We start from the raw sequence: 22,259 nt of genomic DNA, 5'->3' as shown, positions 1-22,259 counted from the left end.
GAGGTTTTCTTTCCCTCAGGAAAGCAATGACTAAATATGTTTACACTACCGATTCAAGCTTTGCTACAACACTTTAAGATGATTAAGTGGGGCAGAATGCTGTCAGGATGAATTGTGCTCCATTTCGGAACATGCTCAGAGCACAGTGTTTATTTTCACGTGGATTATTTTGTATTCATTGCAGAGTAAATTCATTTGATTTTTTTTTCTCTCTCTTCCTTGTGATGTAGCCTCATGCTGGATGGAAGCTTTTATTTTGAGCAAAGCAGAAAACAGTTTAATGCTGATGATTTCACTAATGTCCCTCGGGCTTTAACTGGTCCATGCCTGCATCTACTTTGTTTTAATTCAAATCAACTCAGATGCTTTGTAAGCAAATGTCTTAGTCAGCTTTAATTCATTCAGTAACTATCCATCACTGTCAGAATTTAATACAAATTACCAGCTACTTGGCTAAGGCTCTTTGCTGTTCTAAATTTAATTAGTTGGATTACTGATGATTAACTGTTAAGTCAGCATAGATATGATTCTGTTTGTGAGTTTCTGCTAAGAGTGTATTTAAAGTTAATTTTATTCGGGCCTATAATTAGATTAGAAACATGAATCTGTTTATGAGTTAATTTAAAAGACACAATTGGTATCTGCAAACTATTCAAGGGATCTGTTATCAACAATTAGACTCTTATTAGTTTTGCAGCCTTTATTTTAAAATATTAAAACCTTTGGCGGGCGAGGATAATCTCTCAAAATTACAAATAGGATACTTCTCCCTGCACCGCTAGAGGTTTCCGTATTTGTATTGAGTACATTGTTTGTAATGACCCACAGTCTGAACAATACACGAAGACTGGTTTTCAATATACTGCTCATGCAAAATGATTTTCAGTGTATTGCAGAATTGACTCATAGTGAAATGGAGCCTACCTCAAGGGACTTAGATGACCTTTATCAATATGCAATTTGAAATGTTATAGTAAAGCACACATGTACTTGCTAGTAATATATGAAAGGAACTTTAAAATATATATAGAAGAATGTGGGCCACCCTATCAAACTGCCTGTTTGTAAACTGCTGTCACTTTTTTAAGGCCAATTAAAGATGGATAATAATTGCACCTTGCAGCCAGCCAGGAGATACTTGGAAATAATCCAAGCCTAACAAAGCCAGGAAAGGAAAGATGGTTAACAATAGAAGGTTAGTTAGATGATTAGTCTCATCACTTTTCCATGTTAATGTATTAAATGAAGGAATGGGGCACACTAATTACCTTTTTTCCCCCCCAAAAAGAAATGTCATACTGGCATACCTTGGGGCTAGGTGGCGTCAGTTATTGAGATGTTCTACCTCACGAGAATCCAGGTGGGACCACAACTATTCACAGTACTTTTGAACAGCTTTGTCTATGCAAGGATTGTGAAGCAAAGATGGAAGGTATTGGTTGCAGAATTAAATTAGGAAAAAAATTGTTCATTAATATACCTGTATGATCTGAGTTGGTCAGACTATGGAAACTGTGGGGTTATGAGTTTGGATTTAAAATAATAAACATTGTATTTTAAGACCATAAGACAGAGCAGAATTAGACCATTTGGCCCAACAAACATGCTCCACCATTTAATCATTGCTGATTTAATTTCCCTCTCAACTCCATTCTCTTTATCTGTGTTCTAAAGGGACAACCTTCTTCTCTCTGTCCTCTGGTCCTAGAATCACCTCCATAGGAAACATTCTCTGCACATCCACTGTATTTAGCCCTTTTAATAGCTGGTAGGTTTCAATGAGATTCCCTCCTATTCATCTAAACTCTGGTAATTACAGGCCTAGAGCCATCAAGTGCTCCTCATAAGTTAACTCTTTCATCCCTGGGATAATTCTCATAAACCTCCTCTGGACCCTCACCAACGCCGGCACATCCTTTCTTAGATATTGAACTCAGGACTGCATCCAATATTCCAGATATGCTCCGATTGATGCCTTGTATGCAGAAGTTTTATATTCTTGCTTTATATTCTAGTCCTCTTGGGAAAAAAAATGTTAACATTGCATGTGCCTTCCTACTCTCAACTCAATCTGCAAGTCAACCTGCACCAGGACTCCCACATCCCTTTGCACCTCCGAATTTTGAACATGCTTCCCATTTAGAAATTGGTCTGCATCTTTTATTCCTTGTACTAAAATGCATGGCCATACACATGGCGATCTAATTGTCACTTCTTTTCCCATTCTCCTAATCTGTCCAAGTCCTTCTGCAGACACCCTACTTCCTCATAACTACCTGCCTTTCCACCTATATTTGTATCATCCGCAAACTTGGTTACAAAGCCATCCTTTATGTCATCCAGATCATTAACATGTAACGCGATAAAATAGTGGACGTAACAAAGACCGCTGTAGAACACCGTTAGTCACTGACAGCCAACCAGAAAAGGGCCCCTTTATTCCCACTCTTTGCCTCTTGTCAGTCAAACATTCTTCTATCTATGCTAGGTCTTTCCTGTAATACCATGGGTTCTTATCTTGTTAAGCAGCCTCATGTGTGGCACCTTGTCAAAGGCCTTCTGAAAATCCAAGTAAATGACATCCACTGACTCTGTTGCTTTTTTAGTTGCCTTTTTGGTTTTTAAAAGCCTCCTGATCCTCTAGCTTCCCACTAGTTTTGCTATACTTTATATTCTCTCTTCAGCTTTAACGTTGCCTTTGGTTTCCCTTGTCAGCCACGGTTGCCTCATCCACCCTTTTGGAATGTTGCTGCTGCTTTGGGATCGCACACCTCTGAATTGCTCTCATCCCTGCCTGTGTTTTCGATCAACTGTGGCCAGCTCCTCTCTCATTCCTCTGTGTAGTTCCCTACACCCTACTGTAATACTGATACATCTGACTAGATTTCACCCTGCAATTTGAAATGGAGAAACTAATCACATTATGATTGTAGCCTCCTAAGGTTCCTTTACCTTAATAACTCATCCGGGGGGTGGGTGATTGATAAGTTCGTGGCCTAAGGTAGAAGGAGATGAGTTATTAACTTCAAACTTTCTGCATAATCACTCAGAGTTGAACTGCATGTGCATGTAACGAGAGCTGTATAGCTCATCTCCTTCTACCTTAGGCCACAAACTTATCAATCACCCATCTGTGGACACTTTAAGGTCCAAGATCTGTATGCTCCACGACCACTGGACTAAATGGGTAAATGTAGGAGGGGGACTATATTGAAAAATAAATGTGCTAGGTTTTCTAAAATTGACTCTTCCTACCTTAGGCCACAAACTTATCAATCACCCCTTGTATGTGGATTAATTTCCATTGTAGACAGACAGAAAGTATTGAGGAACACAAAAAGTGCTGGTGGAACTCAGCAGGTCAGGCAGCCTCTCTGGAGATGAATAAAGTCTACAGTCAGACTGAAATGTTGAGAAAATAATATTTTAAAAATGGACTATATTGTTTGAAGCAGTAATTTAAGCACCTGTGTTGTAAAGTTGAACATATATTGATGAATATACAATCTAGTTTCTTTGGCCATGTTGCAGGCAGTACCAAGGACTACAACTAAGTCCCGATAAAGGGCTGCGACCTGCTTCTTCCTCTCCACGGCTGATGCGTAGCCTGCTGAGCTCTGAGGCATTTTCTGTGCGTGCGCGCTCTGGATTTTCAACATCTACAGAATCTTGTTCATTGAGCTCTTTTCTGACAAGGTCCTACCAATATGTGTGGCGGCGCTTTCTTTCTGAATTAAATTTTGAAGATGCTGAGTTGAAGACTTGCTCTAGAAATTAATTAGATTCTCTGTGTTGACATTCCAGCCTAGCGCCAAGCCAGGGATCATGTGTAGAGATGCCTCTTTTTGTGTGGAATCTTCCTTCTGCGAAGAAAAGTTTGCATGAGCTTATTCAAAATACAGGACAAGCTCCTTTCTCAGAACCCAGCCGTTAACTTAAAAATCGTAATGTCGTGTAACATGTAGCTACTTATTGGGCCTTGTTATGGAGAAATTGGCACTGTTTTTCACTGCATTACAGCAATGACCTTGTTTCAAATATATTCCATCAGCAGTGAAATGCTTTGGGACTGCTGAGTTTATAAATTTTAATTCTTTCTCTTAAGTGATTTATTGAATAATTTCTCCAAGAAAATATTTTTTTTAAACTGCTGAATTGGAAAGTTGACAAAGGGTTAACAAATAACAGCAAATAAATTACTTATTGTCATGTACTCGTTTTTTTTTTACACACTAGATGGTAGCTGGCAAAATGCCAGCTACATCTAGTAAAATATTTTGTTGGATTTCGGTCCAGACCTGCAGTGAAAGATCTAACAAGAAATTAATATGAATTGCTGACTACAACAGTTGGAGTATTTTGTAGGAACTGAATTCAAAATGATGAACACAAGTTGCTTTAATAAACAGTTCCTCAGACTAATTTAAAACAGAGCATTGCATTCCTCCCAGCTCTGCTCGTATTACAGTAACCGTACCTCTGTGAGGAATGAGTCAAAAATGTACCACAGAAAAATCTCAAGTTTACTAATTGTCAAAGTACCAACTCTTTTTTTTTAAAGAAACTCAAAAATCAAGTGGTGTGAGTCGTTTATTCTCGTAGGCTTTTGCATGCCTGTAGTTTGGGAGAATTGGGCTGAGTTTGCATTATGTAGCGTACAAGGATGAGGAGATAATTTTTTGTTTGGGAAGTTTCCTGCGATTCTTGTTTACTGAAAAGTTAATAAATTCACTAGTCATGCTGTAGATCAAAGGGCAGGTGTTGAGCGTCCAATGTGCAGGTAGGTTTGACAGTCGTCAAATTCGTACAGCAGAAAGGCAGTGCAATATTTCTAATCTTGACTTTTTTCCCCTAACTGATGTAAGATTTTTTTTGAGCTCAGCATTCGTCCTTGTGAATTCGTCCTGATCCATCACACCCTGTTTTGATAGTGTGTGCTATATTTCTATTAAGGTGTGGAACTCTTGTGTATTGTTATTCAGGCTAAGTCCTTGAGTGCATTCTAAACTCTACTTAGTAATTTATGACTTTGTTCCATCATAGTTGTAGTCATCACACCTAAGGCCAAACTTACTTCGTAGATTCATGGATTGTTTATAAAGCAGGGATTAAGTAGCAGAATATATTATAGATTTGAGCTATTGAGCATTTCCACCAAAGGGCATCCCTTTAGAACAGAGAAGAAATTTCTTTTGTTACAGAATGGTGATTTTGTGAAATTCGTTGTCATTGTAGCAGCCAAGATGTAGGGTCTATTCAAAATAGAGGTTGATAAGTTCTTGATTAGTCAGGGTTTCAAAGGTTTTGGGGAGAAGGCAGGAGAATGGGGTTGAGAAGAATAATAAATCAGCCATGCTGGAATAGCAGTGCAAATTTGATGGGCTGAATGGCCTACTTTTGCTCCTATGTCTTGTGACCTGGTGTCCCTATTGATTAATCTCACCACTGTTTCTTTTCTGTAGTTACTATGTCATTTTTGTACCTGCACTTATTGAAGAGATACTATCAGTTTTCCCCAATCCAAGAATTCTTAAAAAGGGGGAATGTTACACAGTTCATTTCTTTGGGAATTCTTGTCAGTAATACATATTTTAACATGTAGTACTTTCCTGCTATGTTTCAATTTTATTGCAAATTTACAAAACTATTTTTGATTAGGTAGAGCAGAAAGACTATTGTGATTCAAATGTGATTGTTCCAGATGAAAGTTACACACGAGTTTAACGTGGCAAATGCAGTTTGTCTAGGTTGATAGAATCAGGTCACGATGACTAAAAGCTGCAGGTAATGGATTCGATTGGTATATTGATGAGCTTCTATTGGGCTACATTTTTTAAAAAATCTCTCTCAATCAGTATTTTTCTTCTTCAGCCTGAGTTTAGCGTTGGGGTCTGGTGTGTTTTGTATGAGCTCACAGCATGTTGCTGGCAGAGTTGGCATTTATTGCACATCCCTGCTCGCTCTCAAGGCAGTCGTGGGACTCCTTGGTTTTATGGAAGTCCTTGTGGTGAGGGTTGTCCCACTGCTGTTGAAGAACACGCTGAGTTACTCATTTTCCTCGAGTTCAGGATCTTGCACTTGTGCTTTCCAGTAAACATTTGTTTGTCAACTAGGAGCATTTGAAAGTGTCGCAATGTCCAAAAAAGAAAGCCATATTCAAATTTCCACTTTGCTCCCTTGTGTGTGACAGTGGACCTTTCTTCTCTGGTTTAGGTTTTCCCTGACTTGCGTGGTATTTTGAGCCAAACCATAATTTCAGAAAGAATATTGAGGAAAACAGCCTGTTTCCTGGGAATAGGGTCACTATTCGACACTGTCCTTGAGGGGTCAGTTATGCATACAGCAAGTGGTTGGGAGCAGATTACTGGACAGTGATTCACTGAAAGGGATCACGTGACATAATAAAACAGGAGGGCCAGATTCAGTCAGCTTAGAGCGTCGTGTTCTGATGCCTAGCCTTGTCCTTGATCTTTTATTATTTGGTGCTCGGTCTCATGAGAAGTTTAAATCACATTTTTGGAGCTGATCTGTGGTCTCATGGTAAGTTTTAGAAGTTGCACCTTTTAATGTTCCTATGTAAAATTTGTGGAGTTGTGTTTCACTGACAGGAAGTGAGTTTTATGATGCAGTGCATTGTAGGGTTAATAATGGGATTAGATAGCAGGATAAAGGAGGTCGGCACTAACATGTAATTTTACTAAACAGAACAATAGCTCACCTACCGATATAAAACCAAATTAAGCTTGAGCAGTGCCAAAAATGAAACAGACTGGGGCACCTTTCTCTATTCTGATGGGGAGGGGGCAGAATAATAGCAGTATTTAAAATAGTGAATGAGGTTAGTAAGGACTGGCTCTGAAGAGGTGAGGTAGGAGAGACCAAACTCAGAGGCCATCAGCTACACAGTATAGTCACAGATAAATTCAAAAATATCAACCGGACAAAAATTATTTTCCCAGATTGTGGGAATCCCTGCCACTTGAAGACACACGGCCTGAGAACATTGTTTGGACTTTATCCCCTGGAACGTAGGAGAATGAAGGGAGATCTGATAGAAGTAAAGAGAACTATTGAGGGTATGGATGGGGTGAATGCAGGCAGGTTTTTCCTCTGAGGTTGGGTGAGACGGGAACTAGCAGTCTTGGTTAAGGAGGTGAAAAGTTTATGGGGAAGATGAATGTGGGACAAGCTCCCAGTGCAAGTGGCGAACATTTAAGAGAAATTTGAATAAGTATATATGGATGGGAAGGGGGGTGGACTGTGCAGATTAATAGTTCAGCACAGATAAGATGCACCAAAAGGGCCTGTTTCTTTACTAGTCCGTTCTGTGACTCTATGCATTTAAATAGGTACAGGACAGGTAGATGAGAAGGAATTAGACTGTGCTGCAGGGTTAGGAAGGAACTGGAAAGAGGCTCTTAAACCAGTGTTTACTAATTGGAGTTAAATAAAATTTTGTGCACTGTATATTGCCTGGAAGTGCACCTTATTGATCATATATAAATAGACCACTGAACTGATGGGCAATCACCTTTTACCTCTAAACCAAACAACTGTTTCCACCTGAGCAATGTATCTTTGTCACTTTGTATAATACAGTTATCTCCTATAATTTTTATTTCCCTCTGGTATATTAGATAAAAGGAGGCAATTGCTTTTATTTTTAAGATTTGCATATAATAATGTCTTATTAAAAACGTGCATCAAAATAACTTTGATCAATTCCTGGGTTTCAGCACCTATGTTACAGGGAAAGGTTGAACAAGTTAGGTCTTTATTCTTTGGAGCGTAGAAGGTTGAGGGGGAATTTGATAGAGGTATTTAAAATTATGAGGGGGATGGATAGAGTTGACGTGGATAGGCTTCCATTGAGAGTAGGGGAAATTCAAACAAGAGGACATGAGTTGAGAGTTAAGGGGCAAAAGTTTAGGGGTACCACGAGGGGGAACTTCTTTACTCAGAGAGTGGTAGCTGTGTGGAACGAGCTTCCAGTAGAAGTGGTAGAGGCAGGTTCGATATTGTCATTTAAAAAGAAATTGGATAGGTATATGAACAGGAAAGGAATAGAGGGTTATGGGCTGAGTGCAAGTCAGTGGGACTAGGTGAGAGTAAGCGTTCGGCACGGACTAGAAGGGCTGAGATGGCCTGTTTCCGTGCTGTAATTGTTATATGGTTAATTCCTAGCTCTGAGATTTTTAGCTATTTTCTTCATTTTTTTTTTAAAAAGAGCTTGAATTGATTGATTTCACAGCCAGCAAAGACTCATTTCCATCCAATTTTATAGCTGTGGTAATATGTGCTGAACCTGTTACTGTTGCTATTCACAAAATGTCAATGCAAGGAGAGAATTATAGTGCAAGGTGACAAGGACACAGCTGTTGCTGTGTAATAAGTTCAGGCAACAACAAAATAACAGTTGCAAGGACCAGTAGAACAGTAATTTTCACCAAAAGGAGCTCTGTTCTTGATGCTCAGCAGGAGCTAAAAAAGAAAATAATGATATGATGTGTACTGTCAGCATCCTTAGTGTAATGACTGGCAGAGGGAAAGTTTACAACTATGGAGAATTTAATGAGTGTTTGTGCTATTTATGTGAAGTCATATATTATGTTTGTTCAGCTGCTGTCATGGTTAGCTGCACAACCGGAAAAAATGATGTTTTGTTTATTCCACTGCTGCCCCCCCCTCCAAATTCCATCACCACATTCTAAAATAAAACCCCATGTCTGTACCATGCAAATTATTAGCTTTGAGATCAATCTCGTCTCAATGATTGCACCTCTGAAGGATAATTCTTCGTAACTCACTGTAGTTGGATTGCAAAACCATGTTGAATCTTTCAAATGAAAAGGCACAGGCAGAAATTGAATATTGACAGTTCAGCTGTTGTTTTCATTGTAACCCTGCCAGTAAGTGTTTAGACTGTTTCCTCCAATTCCTAGATAAAATGTTTAGCAGAAGGAAAAAGAAATAATGTTCACATTCACTTAAAAATCTAAACAAAGCCTATCTTTAAAAGATCAGGCATAGAATGTGTCTCAAGTTATAGCATGGAATACCTTCGAATCACAAGTAGATCCTCCCCCACTCAGAGTAATATGCACATTAATATCCATAGGCAAACTCCCTTTTGGTCTAGTTGATTAATTTGCTCTGATATTTGAAGAAAGTTGGCTGGTTTTTTTTAACCAAACCTTCTAAATATGGGAAGGCAGTTTGTGAAATGACTCTTGTATTTTGGCTTACATTGTATTCCAAGTGCTCACTACGAAGACAAAGTTCAGGATTAACAGTAAACAAAGTCTGTGCATTTAAGGACCAGCGGTTCAAGGAGAATTTTAACCCAAAGTCAAAAATCCCAAGAGCCTTCTTTTGTTTGGACTTTGTGACTTTTCCCGTTGCCTGTTTTTTTCTCCCCCTCTCTTAATTTATTGACAAACCCGGCTCTCAGAAGTAGCAATGGAATCATCCAGATATCCACGGAAAAATGAACAAGTAAATCTTAGTGTTTTGATTCCAATTTTACCTTAGTCATGACTTTACAGATACAAGGAACATTTAACTCTAGATTTCCTGCAGCTGGCAGAAGTCTCCAGGCCAGCTGTGTTAAGTGTATTTTTACCCTTGTCCCATTGCCAGGTTTTTGAGCTCTGTGAAAAATAAAATAAAATTAAATGTTTCGCGTCCCAGCTGAACTGTTAAAAGAGATTTAAAAGGGAAGTTGTAACCATAGGCACCTAATTTGCTAGCAAACAAAGTGAGCTATTCTTTTATTTTGAAGATAGGCTTGTATTACAAACGGTGGAAAGAAAGACCTTTTTAGAAATCTCCATAGATGGAAAAGTAGAGAGAATGTTGGCTCATTAATCTTGTCAGGCCTGATCCCAATGAATTTAAGATTTCCATTCTGGTTCAGACCCTGCTCAGTGTAAAGACGTTCACTCGGAAAAATAATTTTTATTTTATGACCTCGAATTGATTAAATTGCAGCCGGTTATGAATGTGGAGCATTATTGTTTCCAGAAGACTGTTAATTCCCCTGTGTTAAAAAGGGAAGAACGGTTAGTGGCAAGCATTGTGGCCGATGGCTGGGCAAACTGGGGGGGAGAAGTATCAAATGAACGTTGTGGTCGATGCCAGGCTCCAGTGCTGTTGACTGTTAACTGAGTTATTGGAGGTGCCCACCCCGTTCACCCATGCTCACAGCTGCAAACACAGTCCTGTGCTCTTTGCCGTCATTCATATCCCACTGATTTTTATTCATTGGATGTATTTTTGCTGTCTGCGAGGCAGGTATCACCGCAATAAATTTTTCATCTCGTGTTTAATTGGAACACAGTTCGAACTAAATTCCCATCCACTATATTAATGTGTTATTCATTATATAAATGTTACTCTAACATTACTACAGAGACCAGGAATTTGGCTGATACTCAGTATTTTGGTATCTGTGTGTGTTTCCAGTACTCAGAAAAAACTTTTTCCAGTTTTAGCAGCTGTAAGATATTTAAACATTCCTTGTAATGGCATCTAATGATAAATATACCCCATGGTCTTGAACTGGAGCTTTATCGCTGGCAAATTGCCATTTCCTTGGCAATAAAAGTTTGTTCAGGCCCCCTTCTGCAAGGAGAATGTGCATTAATATCCATGCTGGTAATATCTATGCTCTGGAAATAAAATATTCGCAAGATTACATTGTTAGCTTTTTTCAGGTTAGGGAAAAAGAACAGTGGCTTCCCAGATGGTAGAGTATCATTACATCATTGTTTCAAGACGAGCAAGGTTTAAAGACAAAGCGGTTTTCTGACAGACTTGCAGACTTGTTCAAACACAAGTTATATTTGTAATTGCTTTCGTCAAACTTTTAATCTCTCTGATTTATTAGCAATCACAGTCCTTGGATAGCAAATTACATTTTTATCACATTTCCCTACCCCCCCCCCCCCCACACACACTTCCACTCCATCCTTCGTGCTTGAATTTTACTCAGTTTCCCAAGGGCTGTAACTGACCAAACAGATAATCGCCTTGTGGCCTCAGATATTGGTTTTTCACCATCACTTTGCCTCCTGGTGACCAAATGCAGGAAAACCACAGAGAATGCTGAGTATTTAGCATGTCCTGCCTAGTCGAAGTAGTCTGGTGTGATCCTCTGAACAAGCACCCTCCTCTCCCCTAGCCTTCCATTATTTTTGATTCTGTAGTAAAGGTCAGAGCAGTGGCATGCTTTCTCTGAGCCTCTCTCTCACCAAGTGTGCTTCACGGCTGTTGTAGGCTGATCCTGCCGTACGAAAGATATATCAAAGGGGAAGAAGACAAGCCTCTCCCTCCAGTCAAGCCTCGGAAGCAGGAGAACAGCTCCCAGGAAACAGAGAGCAAGATGAAGGCAGCTGGAACCAAACGGAGAAGTGAGCAAATCAGAAAAGGGAGAAAAGAAAAGGATACTGCTCAGAGAATGAAAGAGAACTGTGAGGTTAGTGTTGTTCCCTTTTCCGTTGTGTGTCTGTTCACAATTTTGTGTTGTGGCATTGTGAGTCACTGTTAACTCTGCTTTTCGAAAATGCCAGGTATTTTGTTTGAGATGCTCAGCATGTTGGAAATAGACAATACTTGTTGAAACTTTGCTGTTTATTTCTATAGTTTGCAATTTGTACAAAGGCTGGTAAGCTGCATCAGCACGATTGAAAGCATTCAATCTCATTAAGTGTTGGGCAGATATTCCAGTCTAACCACAAGCATTATTGGCATCGATATTTTGGCCATATTTTCCTTTCAGTTAAGAATAAGTTTCCAAGGAACCTACAACTTTTACATTGGTACGCCATTGCAAAGACGGGAATTACTCCAGTCTGTAGTTGTAGGGTGGTAGATGACTGTGCAGTCTTTGCCAAATCATGCTATTAATTTACACTCTTGTTCCTGGTTTGGTGCAAAACTCTTGTGTAACCTGGTGTGTCGTATTGCCCAATGCTTTAATCTGTACTATTCAAATGAGATTTGGTCATGTTAGTCTGCACTCTTTGCCCAGTGGTTTGATTTCCTTTTTACTGTGGTCACATGGTTTCATGTATTCTTGTGTCACGTGGTTTGTTTACTTTTTTTACACACACACACACACACACACACACACACACACACACACACACACACACACACACACACACACACACACACACACACACACCATTTCCATGTGATCTGTTGCATTCTGCTCCAAATTGTTTGGTTATATGCCTTCATCATCTGGTTTTATACAGAGTTATGGATTGTTAGCAACCTGTCCTCTCTTCGGTTTGGATTCCACAGGGTCTACTTGACCCGTGTTCAAAGAGTTGATTTCCAGAGGTGATATAGATTCATTTTTCATATGTATTTGTCTCCTGGCTGTGGAGGCCAAGTCATTGAGTATATTTAACATGGAGGTTGATAGGTTCTTGATTGGTCAGGGTGTCAAAGGTTACGAGGAGAAGGCAGGAGAATGGGACTGAGAGGGATAATAAATCAGCCATGAAGGAATGGCAGAACAGACTCAATGGGCTGAATGGCCTAATTCTGCTCCTATGTCTCATGGCTGTCGACATCATTTACCAATTCTGCTTGCAAAGACAACTGTGGTCTGCTCGCATATACAGACCAGGCGGAGTAAGAAGAGCACCCTCCTTCCTGGAAGGACTTCTAGCAAATTTGATTGTTCACTTTTAAAGCAATAATCCACACTCGTGTGCCCATTGGTAGCATTAAGAAGATCTATCAGGATGCTGCCTGAATTAGAGAACATGCCTTACAAGGATAAATTGAGCAAACTAGGGTTTTTCTCTTTTGAGCAAAGGAGAATGAGAGTTGCCCTGAGAGGTGTACAAGATGATAAGAGGCAACAGTCAAATGGACAACCAGAGACAATCTGAGTAGAAGTGAAGTGGCATAATTTTAAGGTGATAGGAAGTATAGAGGGGGTTGTCAGAGGTGGGTTATTTACACAGAGCAGTGAGTATGTGGCAAGCTAAGCCAGCAGGAGTGGTGGAGGCAGATACATTAGAGGCATTTGAGAAGTTCTTGGATAAGCACATAGATGATAGAATAATGGAGGGTAATGCAGGAGAAAAGGGTTAGATGGATCTTGGAGTAGGTTAAAAGTTTGGCCTGAAGGGTTTGCACAGTGCTGTAATGTTCCATTCTAACTTCCAGGGAAAATTGAAGTCGGTAGGCTTCAAGGTGAAGGCAAGCCCCTCACTGGTTTGAGCCATACCCTGCACGGGAGCAGCTAGCTACGGTTGCTCGTGGCCTTCTGTGTCACCCACCAGAACTTCTCAGGGCCGACTCCTAGGTCCACTTGCCTTCAACTCCTCCCTTAAATGATCTGCCTTGCATTCGAAGTGGGGCTCCATTCTGGCAATCGCAGTGTTAGATTCCATTCACCGGTGCCCAGCTGAAGCAGGAGCGAGACAGCAATCGGGAACAGAGGACAATGTAGCCTTGACTGATTGGTATCCCATCCACCATCCGGCCTCTCCAACAGAATCTCTCAAACTGAGAAGTGAAAGTAAATTTATTATCAAAGTACATAAATGTCATTATATACTATCTTGAGATTCATTTTCCTGGTGGCTTTCTCATGAAAATAAAGAAAAAATATACATATGCAAACAACCAATGTGCGAAAGTTGGTCTCTAGGTCATGGATACAGTTCACAGCTGAGGTGAGTGAAGTTATCTATATTGGTTCAGGAGGTTGTAGGGTCAAGCAAGCGAGGTGGGAACTGCTACCCACAAGCTTCCTCCGAGTCGGGCACTGTCCTGTCCTGGAAATGTCCAGTCCACCCAGCCACCATTCTGATCTCTCTGATCTATGTTTGTCATTTATCTACAATTAAGCCGGACTGTTTACAGCTTTGGCACCATACTGACCCTGACTGGAGCTTCAGTCTGCGTGGCTGTGCCATTGCTGAAACTGCCCAACCCTGTCCCTTCTCGCCATTTCCGTTGTTGCTCCTCCCTCCTCATCCCCTCCCCCGCCCATTCTGGACCCAACTACACTCTAGCCAACCTGACCGGGCTGGTTCTCCACAAACTTCCCAAGCCCTAGTCACCCGTTATCCCTGTGAGTGCTGCCTTGCATTCACTCCACGTTCAGTTTATTCCGTTTCAAGGCCCTCCATGAGGCCTGACCCCATCAATTCCCCTGATCTTCTAAAGCTCTGCCAACCTCTGAATTGTCCAGCAACAAGGCAGTGAAGTCAAAATGGTGCACAGCCTCCACCAGCCCATTACAGTTTGGGCAATTTGTTGCTTCTTCATTGGTTACTCTGCTTTCATTGGCTGTGGGATAACCTGCCTTAAAACTCCCTGCTCTTTTGGGTTTGTTTTTACACATCTTCAAGACTATTGCTAAAAGCTTGCCTCTTGCCCATTCATAGGACACTATAGTACAGTGCAGGCCAACAGGTGCTGATGTTTTAACCAACTATAAAGTCAATGTAACTCTTTGTTCCTACATATCTCATCCATGTACCTGTCTAAGAGACTCGTAAATGTCGCTAACAACCAAACCTGGCAGAATACTCCCCATATTTACCACTCCCTGTGTGGGATCACCCCTCCAATTACCTTAAAATTATTCATTTGGTCACCCCCTCCTCATATCTCCATTTTAGTTTGGTAACGTTCCTTTTCAAGTTCCCTTGCTGCTTCAAAGGTGCCACCGATGCCATTATTACTGTGAGCGGTTCAAAGTGTTTTATCCATGATCTGTGGATTGAGGGGTGTGTTTACTGGCTGGCTCGACACATGCTGCTGCTGATCTGTTTGGTGCCTGCCTTCGCCGGTCCTGCTCTTTAGCGTGTTTCCTGGTTTCTGCCATTTCTGTAGCTACCCTAGGCACCGCGGTTGTGAGGTTTTGGCACATGTCGTCAGCGGATTCCTGTGGCGCTACACGGGTTTCATTTAGCCAACCTGCCATGTTTGCACTGAAATTGTAGGTCACAGTGGTTCTTTCCATGTGTGGACAGGTATTAGAAGCTCGTTGTGGCTTCTGCCCTCTTCCTTTCCATTCCTGGTGAAAGGTCTCGGACCAAAATGTCCACTGTTTACTCCCCTCCACCGATGCTCCCTGACAGTTCCCCTAGCACTTCATATGTGTGTGTTGCTCTGGATTTCCAGTACCTGCAGAATTTATTAGAAGCCAGTTTTTGTATCTTTATTGTGAACTGCCTAGGATCTGAAATACTTTCTGATTCCACTTTCTGGCAAGGAGTTCATTAACGAATGTTATAACTTCCCCTCCAAACGTAGCGGCAGAGCAGCAGAGTACAAATCCTTATCAGGAAGAGTCTATTGCCATCAGGATTGTGTACTTCAAAGGGAGGGGTATACAAAGAAGGTAGCTTTTGTTTCTCGACAGTGGAATGCTCCCACCTAGTGGCTTGGCACAGAAATGATGTAAAGAATCCTGACCCTTGCATTGAACAAGGTAGGAACACTGAGAGTGCGCTTGGATGCTTCGGCTCTAGAAGCATGATTGTGTACAGTCGTATCTCTGCTGGGCGTTTGCGTTGTTCAGCCAGTGGAGCTGCTCCCAAGCGGCTTCTGTAGTCCAGGGTCAATCCCCACCCCCATTGCTGCTGTCCACATGTTCTCTCTGAAGGGGTGTGGGTTTCTTCTGGATGCCCCAGTTTCCTCACACATTCCAAAGCTACGTGAGACTGTTGAGCCAGTTGGCCACTGTCAATACTCTCCAGTGAATAGGTGAGTGCAGCATGGAAACGGGCCACTTGGCCTGTCAAGTTTGCACTGACCATTAAGCCCCATTTTACACTGCTATTTATTCTCCCCGTGGTTCCTATCAATACCCCTCCTAAGAGTCTGCCATTCACCTCAGAATGATAGAATATGAGTAGACTAAAATGGGATAAATGTATCATTGGTGCAAATGGAGGCTTGATTGTTGGCATGAATTCAAAATTGTTGGCCTGTTTTCATGCGGTATGGTTATATCACTGGGACTAGTATTAGACCATGTAGCTAGGTAGAGGGCTAGAGAATCTTGGATAGGTACATGGATGTGAGGGATATAGAGGATTATATAAGGCAGTTTACATTGTAAATACATGCTGGTTTTTACAGTTTATGCACATTTTATTCCACATCTGTACTTAAACACATAACGTTACTTTTATACAATTCTAGATAATTGTTGAATGTTGTTGCTTTTTGTTGTGTGTCATGCCAAGACCAACATACCAGAGCACATTCCTAAAACATGTGAATGTATATGGCACTTAAAAGTTCATCTTCGTGGCTGCAGTTCAGCAAAGGTCGCTCGGCCATCCATTAAAAACAATAAACTCCCGCCAGAGTTTCGATGAGTGCTTGCAGGACAGAAGCAGGAGTGGGCCACAGAGCTTCTGGTGGCTACGTCACATTCTACAGCAGACCTTCTACCTCTGTGTCTCTTCCCCGCTCTAGGATTGTGCCCCTTGTTTCCTGCGCCAGGCAGACAGCGCCAGCCCCATCTGTTTGATCCAGATGCTTAATTAACTGGAGCTTGTGCAACTGACTGGCAAACGTCCCTAGCTGGCAGATCAGCCCATGGCCGTTTCCAAAGGGTGACCTGCTGACTTTGAACAGAGTGTTTTATCAGGTGGATTGTGAGCATCAAGGGGGGGGAGGGTACAATCTCCACCACCACCCAGTTCCCTCTGCCACCAGTTTGAACAGTAGCTGTTCATTTGCAGTTGTAGACAAGTCATATTCTCTCCATTCTGATCCCCAATTTGTATCAAGGATCAGCTTTATTCACTATACACATTTAGCTGTATTAGGAATTTGCTGCGTGCGTGTTGCTCAGGGTGCAGCAACATTCAATAATTATGAAAAGTTATATAAAGAATAAAGCTAGAGGTTAAAGTACAGATATGCAATACAATGTGCATAAATACCGGCGTGTATTTGCATTGTAAACAGCATTATAAAAAGTGGTTTAAAGTGTTAATGGGGCAGGGACTGGGTTAATGGGGTGGGGGTGGTAGGGGTGGCTAACTAGAATGGCCGATCAGTTTAACTGCCTGGGAGAAGAAACTTTAAAGATAGTGTGAAGGTTTTGTTTTAAGAGCCCTATAGTGTTTTCCAGAAGGGGGCTTTTGGAAAAGGTAGGTTGCATGGTGGGGAGTGTCCGCGAAGATTTTTTAGTGTGATGTAGTATGATGCCGATTTGAGTGCAGAACCAATGATGGTGCCTAGAGGTCTGCGTATCAGTCCGGCCTCACAGCACGGAATGAGTCTGCAAAATTGCACTTCACCCTCTTAGCCAGAAACCTGTATCCATTCGGGATGTGGCATTGTCAGTATCTCGGAGGTGAGAGGCCACTTTTGAAGAGGTCCAGAACACTAAAGTATTCTGTGAGGCAATCTCGTCCATGTCTGACCTAATGCTCAAAGCCATATTAGCGAGCTTGAGTTAAGCAATGATCACAGTGCAGCTGTAGCTACACCGTTCAAGGCTTTTGTGAATGTACAATACATGCATTTGATATGCCTGAATGCAGATGATACAAATGTACATCACTGACCAATCTGGACTTCATCATGTTAACCATTAGTTCCTGTTCAAACACAGATGCATGCTGTATTGCTTTCACTTAATTCATATCAGACCCCAAGAGAGTTGTTCTGCATGCAGAAGCCAGCTTGGCCATTCAACACTGCTGAATATATTTTGGTCTTCCATGGATTGTTCATCTGCCTGGTATTTTCATGCAATTCCACATTTCCTGAGAGATTGAGTAAAACATTTTAGAGCAAAGTAATCACAAATAGACTCCTTTTTTGTCTTTTAAATGCAGCAGGGAAGAACAGGGTCTGAAATTAGGTTACCCTTTCTTCATTATCGATAAAACTCTCTTCCCTCCCTCCCACCATACTTAACCAATCTCCCTTGTGGATGGTTAAGGCCATGGAGGAAACATTCATATTAGAGCCTTGTTAACTAGTTGGTTAGTGCGTTGATCGCTCCACCACTTTACATTTTCTGCAATTCCTTCTCCTTCTGTTCCTTTTAAAGACCTGTACTGTACTTTAGTCAACTTCTTTGACTGAACCCAACTCTCATGTGTGTCAGAATTCAGCTGACGTTACTAATGTTTCACCGACGTGTGTCAGAGATCAGCTGATTATACTGACGTCTCACTGCTAAAGACACTTCCTCTGTCACTGAGTCTTTAACGTTCCACTTGGAGAGTTTTAACTTTGCAGAAGCTTGTAGCTAGTGGAGCTCAATGATCAACTTTATTCACCATATACATTTACATGTGTTAGGAATTTGCTGTGCTGTGTTGGTCAGGGTGCAGCATGCAGCAGAAAGCAACATTCAACAATTAATAAAGAATTATACCAAAAAATAAAGTTAGTACAAATATGGATTAAATATGCATTAATACATAAATACTAGCATGTGTTTACAATGTGGTGACTGAGGTAATAGAGGGGGTGGGGCTAGCTAGAATGGTTGATCAGATTATCTACTGGGGAAGAAGCTTTTAAGATGGTGCGGAGGTAACTAGAAAATTGATTGTATCTCATGGTCGAAGGTCAACATAATAGTGTCAAGAAATGTATGGATTGAGATAGAAAACGGCAAATAAATGAGTTGGAGGAATGTAGTTGTAATGGTAAATGGAGTTCAGACATGCTGTTGAAGTTACTAAGCTGAACAGACTTATAGCTAAAGGGCTGTCTTAACATGCTGCTTAATTTGACAGTTTATTCAGTAGTAAATGAAGTCCTTAGACAATGCTGCCATTCAGATTTCACAAAGGCATTTTGCAGCGTATTGACAAGCTCAGAAGGATCTGTCAGACAGCCGTGGAACAGGAGAATGAGGGGAGATTGGATAGAGGTATATACAAAGTTATGAGGGGTATAGATAAGGTAAATGCAAGCGGGTTTTTTCCACTGTGGTTGGGTGCGACTAGAACTCGAGCTCACGGGATAAGGATGAAAGCTGAAATGTGTTAAGGGGAACGACTGTACCTCACTCTGGGTGGTGAGAGTGTGGAACAAGTTGCCAGCAGAAGTAGTGGATACAGGTTTGATTTGAACGTTCAAAAAGAACCTTGGAAAGTATGTGGATGGAGGAGGGGGTATGGTCCAGATGTGGGTCAATGGGACGAGGCAGATTATAAATCAGCATAGACTAGATGGGCTGAATGGACTCTATGACTGTAGTTCTAGGTAATACATTGGTCTTGGGAGCCGACTTCAAGCGTGCACTTCGCCACTGATGGGCCATCTTGGCTCACAGTCACATCGTAGGGTATTTAAGTCACATTTGTGGCTCTTGGTATTTGCATGGGCATGCTGTTAGAAAAACTTGGGTTGCAGGTCTCGGGATCAAAATGTATGGTAAATTATTCATAATGGTTATAAATCTTGGGCTTTCTGGAATAACACAGTCCTTTTTTCAAGCTCCAACAATTTTGTGTGTAGTTTTTAGATCAGATTTTGATTTCATCTCTGTTTGCAATCCATTGAGTAAAAATGGTAGATCTCTTTTGCATATCTTCTCTTGGTAAATGCTGTTAAGAGGGACAACTAACGGGCCAGCTGGCAGTCTGATAGCCTACAAGGGCATCTATAGGGAGAAGCACTGTTGACGTTTCGGGCTGAGACCCTTCGTCAGGATCTGTGTGGTAGAGTCTATTTGGTAGTCTCTATTTGGAGAGGTGGTGAACAAAGTTGAGACCCTTCGTCAGGATCTGTGTGGTAGAGTCTATTTGGTAGTCTCTATTTGGAGAGGTGGTGAACAAAGTTGAGACCCTTCGTCAGGATCTGTGTGGTAGAGTCTATTTGGTAGTCTCTATTTGGAGAGGTGGTGAACAAAGTTGTCAATGCCTGTCCAGAAGCCTGATAATAGGCATCCGTTAGTCTTGAGAGACCATGGGTTTGGAAAGTTTCCAGAGCGCAGGCCTGGCCAGGGTTGTATGGGAGACCGGCAGTTACCCATGCTGCAAGTCTCCCCTCTCCATGCCACCGATGTTGTCCAAGGGAAGGGCAAGGGCTGATACAGCTTGGCACCGGTGTCGTCGCAGAGCAATATGTGGTTAAGTGCCTTGCTCAAGGACACAACATGCTGCCTCAGCTGAGGCTCAAACTAATGACCTTCAGATCACTAGACCAATGCCTGAACCACTCGGCCACGCGCCAACACAGAAGTCTGACGGTTGTAGGGTAGTAATAGCTCATAAACCTGGTTCTGTAAGACCTAAGGCTTCTGTGCCTCTTGCCTGATGGTAGTAGCGGGATATTGGCATGGCTTTGGATGGTGGTGGACTTGATGGTAATGCTGCTGTCCTGCGCCAGTGCCCCGTGTAAATGCACTCATTGTTGGTGAGGGCTTTGGCTGTACCTCCACTTTCTCTAGGCTTCTCTGTTCCTGGGCACTGCTATTTCCATACCAGGCCATGATGCAACCAGCATGTTTAGAAGATCATCAAAGCTTCTGGTGTCATGCCGAATCCACACAAAGTTCTAAGAAAGTAGAGGCACTGTTGTGCTGTCTTTGTGATGACACTTGTCTGGGGGTCCTAGGACAGATCCTTGGAGATGCTAACACCAAGGAACTCTAAGCCACTGGCCCTCCACCTCCATTCCCCTAACTAGCCACTTCCAGTGTGAACTCTGTAACGGAGACTCGGTGGTGGGAGTGCTGTTGTTGTATTAAGGTGAGCACTGAATGGCGGATAAGGAGGCAGTAACTGAGGGGAGGGCTTTGAATGAGTTATTAAGTCACAGGGGAGTAGCTAACTCAGAACCTGGAGGCTGAGCTGAAGTCAGGCAGATCAAGTGCATCATCTTAAAATGTCAAATATGAGCACTGAAGTTCTATTTTAACGCTGACAAGTGTTTCTCCTCTAAATTTGTAAATGTTGTTATGACGACCAACTGCCATTGTTGTTTTTGTCACTTAATGGGGAGAAAAAAAGACTTTACAGGAAGAAGTGTGGTTTTCTCTGGTGACTAAGGAACAACTTTATTTATCAAACAAAAAATAGTAAGCTTTATCAGCAGCCTTACCACAACGAATGAGATAACATAACAGGATATTTGGTTATCTGAATGATTATGGAGATTCTAAGTATTGTTTTATCAATGTGTTAATTAAAATGTGCAACACTAATTTGAAATTTAATGAGGCAGTTCAGTAGTTTGTGCTGCCCTTTTCCTCTTTAGAACACAGCCTGAGTCATATTCTTGCTGTTTGCTGTAGCCATGTTTTAGGCAATTAGTCATTGGTAGATTTATTTTAAATATATTGCAACACTTTCCTGTGGTGAAGATTTCAATAGTTTGAATGGATCAAAAACAATGTTACTGAAGAGTTGGGAAAGGGGCCAAGATTCCTGAAGTCTTTGTGTGGTTTCAGTCCTTAGATCATCAAGCATTCTATTACAGAAAGTCTGTGATAACAGAACCAAGAGGTAATAACTTTCAGGAAAGACTAAATAGACAGGGCTCTTTTCTCTGAAGTGGCTTGATATAGATCTTTAATTTCATGAAATAATCTGTTAAGTTAGAAAATATTTCAACTAACTTGAAAATAATGTGGTCACTAATTAATTCAATGCCCACAGAGTGGTTAGAGAGTGAAATTTACTACCCTTGAGAAGAGAGGAACAAATACCATGGGTGTGATTAAGAAGAAATTATGTAGGGGGAAGAGATATGCAGGAGTGTAAGATTAAGAGTGAGAGCTGGCTCATTTGTGCTTAAGTACTGCCATTGATTTGTTCGCCAACTTACCCTTTTTTTGTCACATTAGATAGCAAAATCAAGAAAGTAGATTCTATTTTAATATGTGGAGCAACACACACACACACACACACACACACACACACACAATGCAGGAAGAGCGCAGCAGGCCAGTCAGCATCAATGGAGGGGAATAAACAGTCGACGTTTCGGGCCCAGACTGGAAGGCAAGGGGGAAGAGTGCTGAAATCTATTTTATATATCTGATGAATGTATTTTAGCATTGACATAAACACATGTTTAATTTCTGCTACATAGGCAAATACTTACGTATTCAGCTGCTAGTTGTCATTGGTTGCACAAGTTGGGATGATTTTTTTGGGGGTTACTTTTCTCATGGGATTACTTTTCTCATGGGATTACAGTGATGCTGGCAAGTGTTGAATTTGAATTTCCTGAGTTTGTGAATGAAGGGCACCGAGTTCCTACTGTTACTCTTGGATTGCTGCTGGATA

The 22,259-nt window shown here is 41.4% G+C and overlaps 1 protein-coding gene across 5 annotated transcripts in view; it reads left to right on the top strand.

The window, feature by feature from the left end:
- Positions 1 to 22,259, top strand: part of arid5b (AT-rich interaction domain 5B) — a 139,917-nt gene that overhangs the window by 108,342 nt on the left and 9,316 nt on the right. For all 5 annotated transcript variants that reach the window (XM_059947361.1, XM_059947365.1, XM_059947363.1 and 2 more), the window contains one exon: positions 11,278 to 11,476. In XM_059947361.1, coding sequence (XP_059803344.1) covers positions 11,278 to 11,476 — 199 coding nt within the window. The remainder of the gene's footprint in view (positions 1 to 11,277; positions 11,477 to 22,259) is intronic.

Source organism: Hypanus sabinus, chromosome 22, assembly GCF_030144855.1.
Source record: "Hypanus sabinus isolate sHypSab1 chromosome 22, sHypSab1.hap1, whole genome shotgun sequence".
Taxonomy (NCBI): domain Eukaryota; kingdom Metazoa; phylum Chordata; class Chondrichthyes; order Myliobatiformes; family Dasyatidae; genus Hypanus; species Hypanus sabinus.
Note: the sequence above shows the minus strand (reverse complement) of the source record. Positions and strands in the feature narration are given on the sequence as shown.